Source organism: Penicillium canescens (genome assembly GCF_028828765.1).
Source record: "Penicillium canescens strain IBT 15451 chromosome Unknown utg000003l_segment0_segment0, whole genome shotgun sequence".
In the NCBI taxonomy this organism is placed as follows: Eukaryota; Fungi; Ascomycota; class Eurotiomycetes; order Eurotiales; family Aspergillaceae; genus Penicillium; species Penicillium canescens.
The window spans coordinates 951,255-966,287 of record NW_026703965.1 but is presented as its reverse complement, the minus strand read 5'-3'; the positions used below and the strand labels follow the sequence as shown (position 1 = coordinate 966,287).

Below are 15,033 nucleotides of genomic sequence, written 5' to 3'. Positions count from 1 at the left end.
CGATCGCGGTTTGAGGTGGATAAATGGGGAATTCACCGGCAATCGCTGTTCATAAAATGAGAAGTTTGGGGGCCAAGGGCCAAAACATACAGGAATCCTGGCGACCAATGGGAGATTTGACCATCGATCTTCTACCACATGATGCGCTAATTAAGATATTCCAGTTGCATTAGATCCATTATGCCAAGAGTTGATTTGCCTAGTCCAAGTCTGGCAAGTTATAATCCTAGGTTCATTGAGAGACCTGCATACATCCCTACAACGCGGCAACGCCGGTTTTCTAGGAACATTGGAGTACCACTCAATATATTATTACGTAGAAACCCGAGTAATGTTAGGAATTGCGCCCGGGCAGCCTTTTGTCGTAAGTTTGCAATTGTTTTTCTTTCTCTTTACCCCACAGTGATTGACATCTTTAACGTGAATCGTGGTTTAAATTAAGTCAAGTCAATAGGTATACATGTACTGTATTCCTCTCAATCCTTCCAACTTTAAACACAGACCCATAGTCCCCCAGTGTAACATAGGAAAAACTAGAGCTGGCCCCAGTCTAGTCCCAAACCGTCAAGTATCTCAAGACCTAGCAAGTTCGCCCCCGGCTCTGTAGATCAATTGTGTGATCACGAACACTTCAGATTTGGGGGCCACTGTGCATTTCGATTTATAACAAATATCGTGCCGGTTTCTTCTTTTCAGACTTGCACTGACCATCATACTGTGCCATGGCCTACGAAATCGGATTGAGCACGACTGAAGTACCCAATCGAGGCTTTCCGCTGTGGCTATGTAGTGTCCTGACGGTGATCATAGCAGGGAATCTTTGTGCTATCCAGACTGACTATTCGATATCATCATAGTCCCTTAGGATCGAATGATTGGATGATTTTGGCATCGTTGGTGCGTTTATCCCCGTTCATTGTGATATCTATATCATAGCGTTGATATTTGACAGATTTGCTCCGTTCTCCTTACTGTTACTGAATGCTCAGGTGAGTCGTCTCTTTTAATTGTTTCTCAACTATCTTAATTGTCTCTAATTCAAAGCTAGCGGTGCACTATGGCTACGGAAAACACGCCAAAGACCTTCCGCAATATAATCGAGTAACCGCCCTTAAGTGGTTCTTCGGCGCGCAAATCATGTACAAGATCGTCATCGCCGTCAACAAACTCTCCTTCCCCTGTCTCTACCTCCGAATCTTCCCGCAGCGAATCTTCCGGTGGTCTTGCTATATTGGCTTTGGCTTAATAACCGCATGGGGTCTTGCATATATCTTCGCTACCATCTTCCAATGCAAGCCCATAGCTTCATTTTGGGATATGACAATCAAGAACCCGCAACGTCAGGATAAAAAGGGTCTATGGATGTCATATTCCCTCATCAATATCGGTTTCGACCTGGCAATTACTGCTTTGCCTATATATCCGTTGAGTCGACTGCGGCTACGGCGCATTAAGAAGATTGGCCTTCTGGTGGTTTTTGGAATGGGGGCATTGTGAGCAATCCTACTTACAAAAAGATTTTACTCAGAAGCTCACATATTCAGTGTATGCGTGACAATGATCGGGCGCACTACAACTCTCGTCCAATCAGCCGAGGACTCAGATATAACCAGTAAGCCTTTCTCGCTTTCCACTGAAAAACTGCACAAAGTATAAACTAATACTGGCAGGCGGCCCAATTCCCGCAACGATTTGGAGCGTGATCGAAGCAAACACAGGTATCATATGCACATGTCTTCCGGTCTTTAGACACCCGCTACAATTCCTCTTTCCCAAATTCTTCGCCTCGCAACCTAGTACTAATCATTACAGTCCATATGTGGCACGCCCGCATCTCACCGCGTCCGAGCGCAATCTCAATGATACCCAAAATGTTGCATGGCGGGATGATCATTCGTCTAACGATGGATTCGAAATGCATACCCCGGATGGTCACAGGAATAGTCATGGGATCACGAAGGTAACAGACATAAAAGTCTCGTATGACCAGAGGTCAGAGGAATTATCGCAGCCGACTCGATCGAGGGAATTTTGACCACAATTGAATCCTTTATATAATGGAAATTGATAAAAAGGATATCTGTGAATGTATTCAACTAGATTGATGGCGGAAGATGGGACAACCAATTCGTGGGGCGTCACGTGCAGGGGAATATCTCCCGGAGGTTTCTAACTCCGAGACTTTCAACCGTCATACATCAACCAGATCTATCAATGGCTTGGCCAGCCTGATATCTTGCGGGTATTTCGGGCGTTTCACTTCATTCTGCATCACATAGTCCGGTCATAGCCAGATGGGGCAATTACGATCGAAGCGGGCTAAAGCGTCCGAAGCTACTATCTCAGGTGAGACTCGAATACCTCCACATTAAAAGCATAGCTTGACTGACGCGAACATACACATTTAGAAGAAGAGAATCTTAATTCTATCTCCTGTGAAGTATGCAGACAGCGGAAATGCAAAGTAGGTGGACATTTGCATAAAATTTAGAAAGAAAAAAAAAAAAAAAAAACAAAAAACGCTGACTGGCAAAGTGTGACCGAAAACTGTAAGATCAAAAATATTGATATCGAGAAGAGACATGGGTCATATCTAATTAGCATTGTCACCAAGGCCGTTCTGTTCTCAATGTGCAAGTGAACCGTCCAAATGTGTTTACCCAGAGAGTGGCAAGAGGTAAAATGCCCAGCTCACGCAGGTACCCATAGAAAACTGATCCGTTAATCCAGAGGCTTACCGCTGGGATATCTAAATCAACTTGAGCAGAGGTTAGCAGAAACCGAGTCCGCGCTGTACGGAGCTCTCATGGCCCTCCGATCAATGGGATCATCAACAGCCGTACAAGCCTCAACAAAGACCGACACAGCGCCGAAACACAAAGCAGCGCGCATGGAGGAGTGGTTGCAACTCCCACTCCGAGAGTGGCCGGATATGGAACGTTGGATGACAGTGATGTCAGACCAATTCAGCATCGAGCAACCGAGAGAGAGGATTCCAGACACATCAAGGGGCGGTTACGCAATACCTGTGACTCCTATTGATGATGATGAAACGCGTACTTCGGGGGTATCTGATGAGCTGTATTCAGGGACCAACCCGCATGGATGGCAGCCTGGGGGTAGCAGGATCAGTACAGGGAGTCTGTATGATGCTCATCAGCCGCGCCCTAGGATGATAACTTCCCCGGCTTATTATGGGCAACAGGTTGCGGTGGAGCCGGAGGTCCTGCCGTCTCCCTCGGCTGGGAGAATCCGGCATGAGGTGGATGATGCTGTCGGTGTTTCTGTTGTGGATCATGCAAATGCAGGAGCTGTTGTGGAGTCGCGATCGACAAGGGCTGAAGAGTTGTCACACAATTATCCTAGTCTGTATTTCTGAATCGATGTTTTCAAAATGTTCTGAGTAGAGGTGTGGAAAGCTTGGACACTTTATCTGTAACGGGGCCGGGTCACGGGCCATTTTGGCCTCAGGTATCACTAGTCAATTATCACGTGGAAGAGAAAGGAGACGTTTGTCACATTCTTCACTCCTTGAGGGCATTGTTTTCAGCCCAAAGCGCCAGTTGGACACACTCTATGCAGGATAGAGTGCAGGTAGAGTGCAGGGTTCCTGGATAGGGCCCTGGCGGGGCTCGGAGCGCATCACTCCACAAGCCTTTGTCCGGTGGAGTCCGAACAGATGAGGTTTTAATCACCGCTGCTCCACTGTGTCCCCCGAGTCCACAACGCTCCGCCCAGATAACGATCCCACAGAATCTCATTTGGTCTCTCTTCAGCTGAAGGGCTTCAGGCAAACAAGCCCTTGTGAATTTCCTCAAGCGCCACCCTGATTGGATATGCGGCAGTCCCTGGATTCTAACCTACGGGCCACGGAGCTTTGCTTTAAGCAATGAACAAGTCTAACTGGCTAGTGAAACGCCCGTGCCATCAAACTAGGGCCCGGACCTGCGTTCGACTGTTTCAGCCAAATTCTACGCGGGAGAATAATTGCATCACACAATGAGGTATGGTATTCACGTGGATTGGGAGATCCTTGAAGGGTCATCTGCCAGCGCAGTACACGTCAATTTTGAGTGTCCGACGACCATCACGCCTGACCAGGAGCGCCCCTCCATACCCAGGGACATCCAGGGTCGACCAGTCTGGACCTTCACTGTTCGGCCGGATGGCGACAGGGACTCAAAATTCAGAAGCAAATCAGCGTAGAGAAAAGACCGTAGAAAGACGCAAAGTGTAAAAGTCTGGATGAACCACTGGGAAGAACTCTGGGCCCCCAATCCGCGATCTTGTTGGGCTCCATCGGTCCTCAGTTGGTTCTCGGAGTGGCCAAACGTGTTAAGCGCCCGACCCCCATCACTCATCCCGTAAGGGACCCCCCTTCTTCTTCTTCTTCCAACCTCATCATTTTCAGTTCCTTCATTCTCTCCTTTTCTGCTGGTCCTTGATATCCTGTGATCTGTGATCACTCCTGTCTTGACCTAGCGCCTGGTTGTGCTCTCCATTCCTTTTAGCCCACAAAGAGGCTACACTCCCCTCCCATTTTGCTGCGCAAAATTACGAGACCTCGACATTCATTTGAAACGACTCAGTTTCATTTCTGCACAGTTTCTGGAATAGAATTCCATATCTGCCACCGGGCATTCCTGGAGTTGATCCTCCATTCCTTCCATCCCGCGATCGTCTACCACGCGAGACGGATCCGATCGCAAAAAGCGAACGCCCAACAATACGCGACATCTTTAAATTCCATTCTTGATTTGGACGATCGTACCGTCACCATCTTACCGACTCTTCTGAATCCATCATGTCGAACCTCACGAGAGCCTTCACCCGGCGCAATAAGCGCCCGGAAGTGTCCGCACCCATGCCATATCGCGGCGAAGGACATGTGCGACTGAATTCGGGAACCATCAAGCGTGGCAATATATCTGGCCCAGTCCAGCTGTTGTCTACGACCAACATGCTTGCCTACAACGCACCGGATCTTCACTCAGCCGTATCCACGTCTTCTTCGTCTTCGTTGCGCTCCGACTCCGACGCTGTTTCCCCGCAAAGCTACGCTTCGTCCATGACTTCACCAGACGTCTCTCCCTACGAGAGCTCCCCTGTTGAGGCGAACCCTATGGCATCCTATTTCCCCAAGCGCTCAGCTACCGTGACCAGCCATCCGCGCTCCTCGACCTCGTCTTCCCAGTCAAATATGGACGCTCCGATGATTCCCAAGCGCGCTCTGTCTCACACCAAGCGTTCGCACCAGGAGCTCGCTCACAAGCGTTCCGTCTCTAGGATGTCCCCGCCGCCTTTGAATGCCCCGCGCAGCACCCCTGCCATCCGCGCGTCCCAGGACTTCTTCCAGCCTGAGCCGCATCCATTCAGCAAGGAGCTGGAGCAAGTCAACGAAGTGGCCGAAGAATTCGGTGGGTTGAATCTACTTGATGACGAAGAGCGCATTCTGTATGACAAGGGGCTTAAGAAGTTCTCTGTCGAAGATTACCTCGTGGAGATTGAAGATCTCTACGGCAGCATTTTTGAGGACACACACGGATCCATGCACACTACCTCTTGGTTCTAATTTATCCCTAATACTGCCCCGCCCCGGTTGATCTGGGGTGATCGACACGAGATTGCAGCTTGCAAAGAACTGGATCTTCTTTGCTGAGTCTGCCGCGACGACCAACTATTATTCTCTCTCTGACGACTATTTCCCCTTGTTTTGCACGATACCATGGGAGGACCCTTCTGTTCTGCGTTCGGTCTTTGTTCTATCCCTTTTGCCTCTGCCATTGTTCTTTTCTTCCCGTCCTGGACGGTCTCTTTATCTCGGTCATTCTTTAGTCTGTGACTGGTGAGATTCGCATTTAGATTGTTTCAGGTTCTATTCAAGTTTTCATACTTGTCAATAGAAACACGATAAAAGCTTGCATATGTGTTTCCTATGCTGTAGTTCGAGTGTCTTGCTTGATTGCCGAGACATAAAGTAGTCTTACACACAATGTTAGACAAATCTAAAGCCATTGTCATGAGAAACACTCGCAACACCGTATACTTCCACGCGATGCGCGATGAGAACATGATGACATAAGTTAATCTTGCCGAAAGAGGACTAGCGTAGGGCTCACCGACACGGTCACGGGTTCACGGGTGCTCCGCAGGCTCCACAGCGAATGAAGGAAAAATTTCGCTTTTGCTTTGCTTCAGACCTGGCCATTTCGACCATTCGTTCTGTCTGCATCTGATTTCATCTCCTCCAAGCGACTGGAAAACCTCCAGAGGTGCAGACAGATGTTTTCCCTTTTTTCCGGCTTCAACCTGTAGCATAAACGTCAAGTTCGAGACGTGAGAGTGTCGTGTGCTTGGACCAGGCTTCGATAAGCTCTGTCCCGACATTGAATCAACGTCGACAGTGTTCTGTGTTTGAGAGCATAGAAGCAAATGTCGACTCATTCCTCTCTCTAGAATCTGTTATTGTTCAACACCCGGTCATGGTCTCCCTTGTCACGACTTCACACAACCCGGCGCTACCGCCCAACCCTGCTGTTTCTCGAGCGAAAATGATCCCCAACTCCTCTCCCGTTCCTATCCTCAAAACCTCCAAGCCGGCTCGTGCGGTCGCCGGCACAAAACGCAAAATGAGCGACACCGACCTCGCCCTCTCCCCCTCCTCATCCCAAGGCGATGACTTTACCGAAGAGCCCCCCAACAAGAAACGACCACGCGTTCAATTCGACCAGGATGTGAAGCTGCACGATGCTGCTGGACCCGATATCTCGTCGGAGAAGAGCCTGGCCTTCGTCCGGGAGGAAGTGCGCAGTGCTATCCACCGCCATGTCACGATGTCAGAAAGCGAAGGCTACGACCGAATCAAGGGAATCTTTACGGCCGACCCCAAACTACAGGGCGATGATTCCATGCTTGCGTACGACTTACCAACACATACGTCTTTGAAGAACCATCTCCTCGGTCTTCTCTCACATGTCGCTTCCTTGGATCGTTCATGCAGCGGACTTGTCCACGCTATCATCAATAGCGAGTGGCTTGGTCGTGATGAATCATATGTGAAGCTCTACATCCGGTTCATGGGCAATCTTGCTGCTGCACAAGGTACTTACCTTGGCCCTGTCTTGAAGATGCTCGCCACCAACTTGGGGACTGTCCCTCGAGGACTCGGTCGACTCCCTGGCTACGCTGTTGTTTCACCATCTGAAATCCACACTCGCGTCCACATGGCACTCCGTCATCTGCTACGACTCATCCCGGCTGCTAGCGGATCGCTCTCCCCAATTTTGTCTGCGCAGTTTCCCTTCGACTCAGATCCCGCTAGCGCTAACGTGGCTTACACTCGCAATCTTGTTCAAATTATCAATTACACCCCTGAACTGCAATCCGACATCCTGGCTCTGATTTTCGAGAAGCTTGTCAAGGTCGATGTACAGATTCAGGTGGATATGGAAGACTTTGAGGAGGAGGTTGGCGACGAGCTCATTCACGACATCGATGACGACGAAGTCGACGATGACAATGAGTCTGTTGCAAGTGACGATTCGGAAGAAGACGACACACAGGGTGCGAAGAAGATCAAAGACAACATCCTCAAGGTGGATGGCATGATTGATATTCTCTTTGAATACTTCGCTCCTCCTTTCACTTCGGGCAGCCTGGATGACAAGGAGAACGCTTTGGACCTGCTCTTGAGCCACTTCCAGAGCATTATTCTTCCAACATACCGGTCACGACACACTCAGTTCCTCCTGTTCCATTTCTCCCAGACTTCCCCTGTGCTAGTCGATCGTTTCGCCTCGACCTTTGTGCAACTGATTTTCAACAGGCTGCAACCTGGTATTCTGCGCCAGTCAGCAGCCGCATACCTTGCTAGCTTTGTCGCTCGTGGTGCTCACATTTCTGGCGATGTGGTTCGCGACGTTTTCGACCTGCTTCTCACCCATCTGAACAGTCTGCGCATAGATTACGAAGTGAGCTGCCGCGGCCCTGATCTCCGTCGCTACGGACCCTTCTACTCCACCGCTCAAGCCCTGCTGTACATCTTCTGTTTCCGCTGGCGCGACCTGACAACCGCTGCCGTTGATGGCGACACTGCAGACCAAGTGGACGAACTTGAGCCAGGCCAAATCCAATTCCCTCCCAACATCAAAGAATTCCTCCACAAGTCCATCTATTCGCGTCTGAACCCTTTGAAGGTGTGCTCTCCAGCCATCGTCTCTGAGTTCGCACGCATCGCCCACCACTTCCAATTTCTTTACGTCTACCCCCTCCTCGAGACCAACAAGCGCATCCGCATCACAGCCTTCCGAAGCATCTCCACTCTCGCCGACTCCCGCTTCAGCCAAGTCGGCCGTGAGATCCGCGCCGGCGATAACAGCGGCTACCAACTTGACGCATACTTCCCCTTCGACCCATACCAGCTCCCCCGCAGCCGACGCTGGCTGGAAGGCGACTACGTCGAATGGCGGGGTATTCCCGGTCTGGATGATGCTAATGACTCAGACAGCGGTGCCGACGAGGAATCCGATGAAGACAGCGAAGACGCAACGGAGACAGACGAGGACTAAATCGGTTCAATCTCCACATGTCCTATTACCTTGCCGAAGAAATCATCACTTTGTGAGCTTGATATTTGATTTGAATTTTTTTGTTACTTGAGCGTGGCGTCCGGATTTCCAACCATTTCTGTGATTTGTTTTTGTTCTTTTTCTTCTCTTATTTGCCACACAAAAAAAGTACTGATACCATGTTTCTCTCTTACGACTGATGACATTGTGCTTCATTGCGGAACTGTTTCGTGGGACTCTTTGAGTTTTCCATCGCATATGTACTACTACAGTGTAGATACTTTCTACCTAGTTGCTCAAAAAAATGGGAAATTATTACATTCAATCCTTTTCCTTTATGTATGGCTGCTGGTTCGGCCGTAGCAGTTGACAAACTCGGTCAATGTTAAAAGATATCAAGTACATTTTGATTCGCCAATGAGATATAGAATCAGTCTAAGCCTCTGTCCCAAATGTATACGACCCCCATTCTGCTACCCGGTGGATCCACATAAACTCCGCCAATCTTTGACAACAATCAAAAATCAAAAATCAAAAATTGGGTAACAATCCGAAGCAACCATAATCATGGGGTTCGCAAGCTTGCACGCGATACCTGTGTCTGGAGCAAGCAAGCCCATTCTTGCAGATATATCCGTATGACCGTTCAAGTCTCTGCAGCCACGAATGTGCCATTCTTCTCTGGCACGAACGCCGATGATGTCTTCGCATTTAGATCCACATCTGGTGCAGGGTCAAATGCCACCGGATGATGATTCTCCGGCACACCCATTCTGGAGGAGTAATTATAAAGAATGAAGAATATGCATGTTAAGATGAAGATAGTTGGGATTGAGAATTTGTGGAATTGGGAGAGATGCTTGGAGGACATGACTTCTGTCTCTAGCTGTGAGGGAGAGGGAGTTCAGGGGGAGAAAGCACAGTACATAGAGGACGAGCTTTTCACCGGGCTTTAGCACACTGCCAAGGAGCTATTGTTAGTTGGCTGTTGTAAGCTGCCTTGGCTGCTGTTTATAGACCCTGCGTTGTTTGCTCTCCAAGTAGGAACATGGCATCCAATCAAGCGGCTTGCTCTCTCGGTAAAATCTCATAGTGGGATTCATGGCGCGGCGGCTAGACTGGAATAAGCTGAAGGGACTTGGCTCACATAAGCATATGCAATATGTCTTCTGTATGCGACTTCGGGTATTCCATGGTCAATGTATACATTGTAGTTATGGAATGTTGATGGAGTGGAATTTGGATGTGGCGTTCGGCTGTAGATTTACGTTTTGTTGGTATTGGAGCGTGGACCGTGGGATAATGGATGGCAGTTGAATAAGGTAAGCCGTTGTATAGAGGTCGTACGGGCATCAATTGGTGTCGAGGGGTCTAAGGGTGTAGTGAATCATATATTATGGCACAATCTGTACTTACGAAATAGCCTCCCACATATCCCGACACTGAAAAATGACCTTTCCACGGTTTAACCGGTTCAACACAGCCTGCATATTCTAAATCATCCCAGATCAGTATAAATCCCTTTCTTTTGCCGCTCTTGCTTATGTCGTCGTCGGACACGTTCGTGAGAACCAAGAATCCTTGCGAGAGCGGTACTCTGGGAGCTGATGTTTGGCCGTACCGAGCTGCTTGGTACGTTTCGACTTCGTGCTCGCGATTTTCACGGTTTTAACCGATGATAGACAGTTCTCTATAGTATCTCTTTGCTGGGACACTAGCTTTTTCACAAGGGGCATGTATAGGGCTGGGAGATTCCACTTTGGTAAACTCAAAATATGCACACCAGGAAGTGTATGAGAATATAAAAGCTGAAGAAATGATAGGACTGAGACGCACATACTACAGAATATTCAGAAGCACGGCTCTTCGACGTCTGCGTCAATAAGTATTTGTTGCGACATTCATGTCGTTACGTATCCATCTTTGGGTCGCTATATTGTCATTCTTAACACTACTAATAGCCCTCAAGTAGCCATCGAACGCCTGCGTGTAGTTATTAGGCTCCAAGCTGAAGAGGTACTTTTCTGTAGCATTAAATTTGAAATCATATTCGAATACGGCCAATAAATGGCCTTTAGAAGGGTTGGAAGGAACCTGTACATAGGACCCCACAAATTATACTGCCTATTCGTACCTAGAGATCTATTCAACTTGAAGGCGATTTCGCGCTGAAATAAGAGACATGATATTCTGTAACCTTCCTGATGCCATTTGCATTTGGATCCTGGGCTTCACTGACCTGGCTAAACGGGAGGATTTGGCCCGTGCTATCCTCCGAGGGGCGGTTTTGGGAATCGTTGATTTGGTTCAAACCGTTGCTGCTCTTTGTATCAAGGTACGCATGAAGCTGTGTCCAGTTGTTTTGAGACCGGGAGGTGGCGATAGGTTCGGAGCTCTTGACAGCCGAGTTTCCATAGCTATCGGCTCCGTGATCTACGGAAAAAAAGGAGGGAAAGAGCTTCGCAAGCGGCGTCCACATCATTGGCAGGCAGGCGCAGGTGATCGCTACGTTTTCTTCTGTTACCGTCCATACTGAGGAGGCAAGATCGTCTGGAGAGGTATTTCGTGAGTGCTTGAGCAACAAGACCCCGGAGGGGCTATGAGGACACTTACAGGTAGTGTCAGGACTGGTGGACGAGAAGTCCAGGGTCTGCATCCGGATAATGCTTGTAACGGCGACACTTGGAAATTACGGGTCAGTCTTGAGTTGATGCCTTCGGCTGCGGCGAGGTATGAAGGACTCACAAGGCGCCGAGCGCAAACACAATCATCAGGGCGATTTTCCGCCTCAACATTATCTTCGTTTTATAGAGCGGATACATTGGCAGCGCTAATATGATGATGTCGGTAGCGATCGAGAAGCCGGCGTTGGCGTACCAGTTGGTGGTTATGTCAATGCATGATCCTGGAATGGTCTTGTCCCAGGCTCGGGACACTGGTGTGCATTGAAATACGGAGGCGAAGAAGGCGGCCACCATATAGGAGGTGATAATAACCAAAAGCACATGACAGGTGATGCGGAACCAACGCTGGATAAAAATGCGCAGATATAGCAACAGGATGGACATCTTTGTCATGTTCATGGTGAGCTTGTAGAATGCTTGACTAACGAAGAAGAGCTGACAAGACTGAAGTTAGCAGCCCATACGGACTAAAACGGCTAGCGATCTGTAGCCATAGCATGGAACTGGAGGACTGCGCCGAGGACAATTCACAACGTACCTTCAGGGTCATTCGCCTATGCGGTACTGTGAGATTCGCGATGTGTTGGCCAAAGCCATAGGCACAGGACGCCAGCATCAAGGCCATGACGATAACGGCAAACACCTATCGATAGGAGTGTTAGGTCCGCATGAGGCAACTCAATCTCAAGCATGAAGAGCTCACGGAAGATGCCAAAATGCTCCAGTCGTCCCAGCCCAGGCCCGATTTGGACCTGGCTCGGGACCACAGTCGGATCGCCACAAAGGCCGGCGTGGTGACAAGGAAGGCGATACATGGTGCTTGGATCTCTAAAGCCCTGCTCGGCCCTGGTGTGTTTCCCGACATAGCAAATTGCTGGAGGTCGCCTGGAGGTAGGTAGTATGGTCTTGTGAAACCGATAGAGGCGAAGGTCGATACGTATGTACTAACCTCGAGGCCGTGCTCAGTAGGGATGTAGCCTACATCCCTGCACCTTCCTCTTCCCTGCAACGGTATATTACCGGTGGAATAGCGTGTTATGCGGCATAGTTTCGCCGACGCTGACAAGGGTCATATTAGCGGCAGTTTCCGCCCTCTGGACATCGAGTGACATCGCGCGGCCTGACCGCAGCATTCACCCGTTACATCCGAGACCCTCATAAGAAATAAAGGGCTAGACAGTTGTTTTCCTTTTTTTGTTGACGAGGCCGCAAGATGTACTCCGTATACGTGATTAATCTCACGTTGCATGGCGTGGAAGTCGCTAGTTTGAGAATTGTTGGGGGCCAACTTGACCGTTGGTTTTGGACAATCCTATTCACTTCTACAACCAGTAGGCTAGTGCATAGTCGATTGATGCCAATATTATCAACTGGGAAGATTTTAGCTGTCGGATTGCTTAAGAGCAAGGCCTGAATCCCTGTCATGAACTGGCCACTACTTCGCACAGCAACCCCCCCCCCGCACGGTGCCTGACTACACCAAGTTCGTGTTAGTGAAATTTGCAGTTGATTAAAAGGCCCCTGTCTCGGTGGCGTCGATAAGCGAAAGAGGAAAGGCAGTAGGCGGCCTCTAGGTAACTACATATAGGTTAGCAACGCAGAATCTGTGCCCCTGACTCTGGTGATACCCAGGAATCCACTTTTATTTTACACTAAAACAATTGCCCATCTGGTTTATATTTATTTGCATCAGGAGGCGAACGGTCAAGTCTGTATTTCTCTCAATCGATTGACGGAGAGCAACCGTGCTCTTTAAAGGGTAGTCACTGAAGAACGTGCTTTTGCGAGTAACCACATGATGAAGTTCTTCTCCGTCTTCAGTGCCTGGTCAGCGATACTGTCATGTACGGCTGTCGTGTCCGCACAGTCCGACCCCGACTCAATTGGCACCATCTACGATGGCCATGTGCCAGCCGATCTATACGGATCCAACTACACCTACCCTTGGCAGGTGAAGCTGTTCAACTTCTCCAATCAGCGCCAGAATCTTACGATGGCCTTTATGGACATACCAGCAAGGAACCATCACAAGAATAAGAAGACAGCGGTCTTGCTGCACGGCGGGAACTTCTGCGGTGTTACATGGTCCGATACGGCGCGCCACATGTCGGCCGCCGGCTACCGAGTGATCCTGCCCGATGACATCGGCTTCTGCAAATCGAGCAAGCCCCAAGGCTATTCTTACAATGTGCATCAGCAGGCGTTGAACATCAACAGCCTGCTCACTGCGCTAGGCATCGATCAAGTCACCGTAATCGGCCATTCGATGGGTGGCATGATCGCCGCCCGCTACGGTCTCATGTACCCGACCAAGGTTCAGCAGCTTATCCTCGTCGATCCCCTGGGCCTGGAGGACTGGGTGGCCAAAGGCGTGCCCTATTTATCAATCGACGCGACGTACAAGAGCCAGGTTGTGCAAAACTTTACCACTCTCAAGCAGTATGAGCAGGTCAGCTACTTTCACAATGCGACATGGAAGCCTGCGTATGATACCTGGGTCCACATGCTAGCCAACATCTATTCCAGCGACTATGGCTCAGACTATGCGTATGTGATGGCCCTCGTCACCGACGCCTTACTCTCCCAGCCTGTAATCTACCAGCTGCCTCTCCTGCAGACACGTACCTACCTCATGGTAGGAGAGAACGACGTTACGGCGCTTGGCAAAGCATGGTCATCCCCCGTCGTCGCTGCGAAGCTAGGCCATTACGATGAACTCGGTCCTGCTGCCGCAGCCATGATCCCCAACTGCACTTTCCACATGTTCCCCGGCCTAGGCCATGCGCCCTTCCTTCAGGACCCCGAAGCATTTTACGACGTGCTATTTTCTTGGCTGGACTAGATGGTATTGGCAATTGGCACACCATAGCATCTGATACATTATCTATTTGTCTTACGAGAGTGAGGAGACATTATGCCAAACAATGTACATAGTAGCGCTTTATAAGAACGGCGGCTATTTGTGCGATCGAAGAGTAGGTTCGGCAGGCCTGGTAGAAAATGACTGAGAAGATATCATGTTAAATGTAAAAGACGCCTTAACTAAACATACATAAGTCTGCATGTACCAGAGTTGGTCTTTGTTTAGGAATTTTATCCAGAAGCTGTTCGAGCCCCCTGGTAAAGAAATCCTCTAACCATAGATTAGCCAAGTGATTACCTACGGGTCAACCACCAAGACCATGGGGCAACTGGCCCAGTTACTCAACCATGAGGCATATCATAACCGTACGCTCAATCGCAGGGTTGTACTGGTTAGATGCCAGGCCGGTGCTACAGGATGATTGTAGCCACCAGTGCACTAGAAATGGGGTTGATATACCCAACATTCGCAGTATCAATCACATTTGGCTGTCCCGCAGGTTATTGGGTTACGCGCAAGAGAGTGGGTGAGCTGGCCGGGAGGGGAAACGCACCGAGGCCATTACCATTCAGCCGCACGGGGTCCATCGACCGAGATGGGACCCGATACATGAGAATCCCGTGAAAGCTCAGGCCAAGAAAGGCCGGCTAGACGATATATATCGTCTGGGTGCCTATGGGTAATACTGGACGGATATTTGGATGGCCATCAACGACAGCACTGCGGTGATTCCGATCATAGCGAGCAGGTTTGCGATGGCTGTGACTAGGAGTGGCAGGCTAATGAAGTGTACAAAGAGAGTGTACAAAGAACGTGAGGTAGAGCGAGGTGGAGGTGGAGAGTGTAGGGGATGGCCCATCCCCCATGCATCAAATCAGGGGTATTCAATCCCATGGTTTTACCTTATGTTTTATACCAT

The 15,033-nt window shown here is 49.4% G+C and overlaps 6 protein-coding genes across 6 annotated transcripts; 4 read left to right on the top strand and 2 right to left on the bottom strand.

Annotated features, from left to right (window-relative positions):
• Positions 1 to 2,821: 2,821 nt before the first annotated feature.
• N7446_003837 (uncharacterized protein) lies at positions 2,822 to 3,379 on the top strand (the record flags this gene model as incomplete). The annotated part of the gene is made up of 1 exon (XM_058512586.1): positions 2,822 to 3,379. One exon carries the CDS (start codon positions 2,822 to 2,824, stop codon positions 3,377 to 3,379), a length of 558 nt encoding a protein of 185 aa, XP_058373915.1.
• Positions 3,380 to 4,804: 1,425 nt separating this feature from the next.
• Positions 4,805 to 5,572, top strand: N7446_003836 (uncharacterized protein; the record flags this gene model as incomplete). Its single annotated transcript, XM_058512585.1, has 1 exon — positions 4,805 to 5,572. The coding sequence occupies one exon, from the start codon at positions 4,805 to 4,807 to the stop codon at positions 5,570 to 5,572; it is 768 nt and encodes a 255-aa protein (XP_058373914.1).
• Positions 5,573 to 6,482: 910 nt separating this feature from the next.
• Positions 6,483 to 8,567, top strand: N7446_003835 (rDNA-binding RNA polymerase I transcriptional factor; the record flags this gene model as incomplete). Its single annotated transcript, XM_058512584.1, has 1 exon — positions 6,483 to 8,567. One exon carries the CDS (start codon positions 6,483 to 6,485, stop codon positions 8,565 to 8,567), a length of 2,085 nt encoding a protein of 694 aa, XP_058373913.1.
• A 646-nt stretch (positions 8,568 to 9,213) lies between these two features.
• Positions 9,214 to 9,438, bottom strand: N7446_003834 (uncharacterized protein; the record flags this gene model as incomplete). The annotated part of the gene is made up of 1 exon (XM_058512583.1): positions 9,214 to 9,438. One exon carries the CDS (start codon positions 9,436 to 9,438, stop codon positions 9,214 to 9,216), a length of 225 nt encoding a protein of 74 aa, XP_058373912.1.
• Positions 9,439 to 10,713: 1,275 nt separating this feature from the next.
• On the bottom strand, positions 10,714 to 12,128 carry N7446_003833 (uncharacterized protein; the record flags this gene model as incomplete). Its single annotated transcript, XM_058512582.1, has 5 exons — positions 11,955 to 12,128; positions 11,790 to 11,894; positions 11,313 to 11,686; positions 11,181 to 11,248; positions 10,714 to 11,117 (listed from the first exon to the last, which is right to left on the bottom strand). Exons 1-5 carry the CDS (start codon positions 12,114 to 12,116, stop codon positions 10,714 to 10,716), a joined length of 1,113 nt encoding a protein of 370 aa, XP_058373911.1. The 5' UTR covers positions 12,117 to 12,128.
• A 921-nt stretch (positions 12,129 to 13,049) lies between these two features.
• On the top strand, positions 13,050 to 14,093 carry N7446_003832 (alpha/beta fold hydrolase; the record flags this gene model as incomplete). Its single annotated transcript, XM_058512581.1, has 1 exon — positions 13,050 to 14,093. One exon carries the CDS (start codon positions 13,050 to 13,052, stop codon positions 14,091 to 14,093), a length of 1,044 nt encoding a protein of 347 aa, XP_058373910.1.
• Between the last annotated feature and the right edge of the window lie 940 nt (positions 14,094 to 15,033).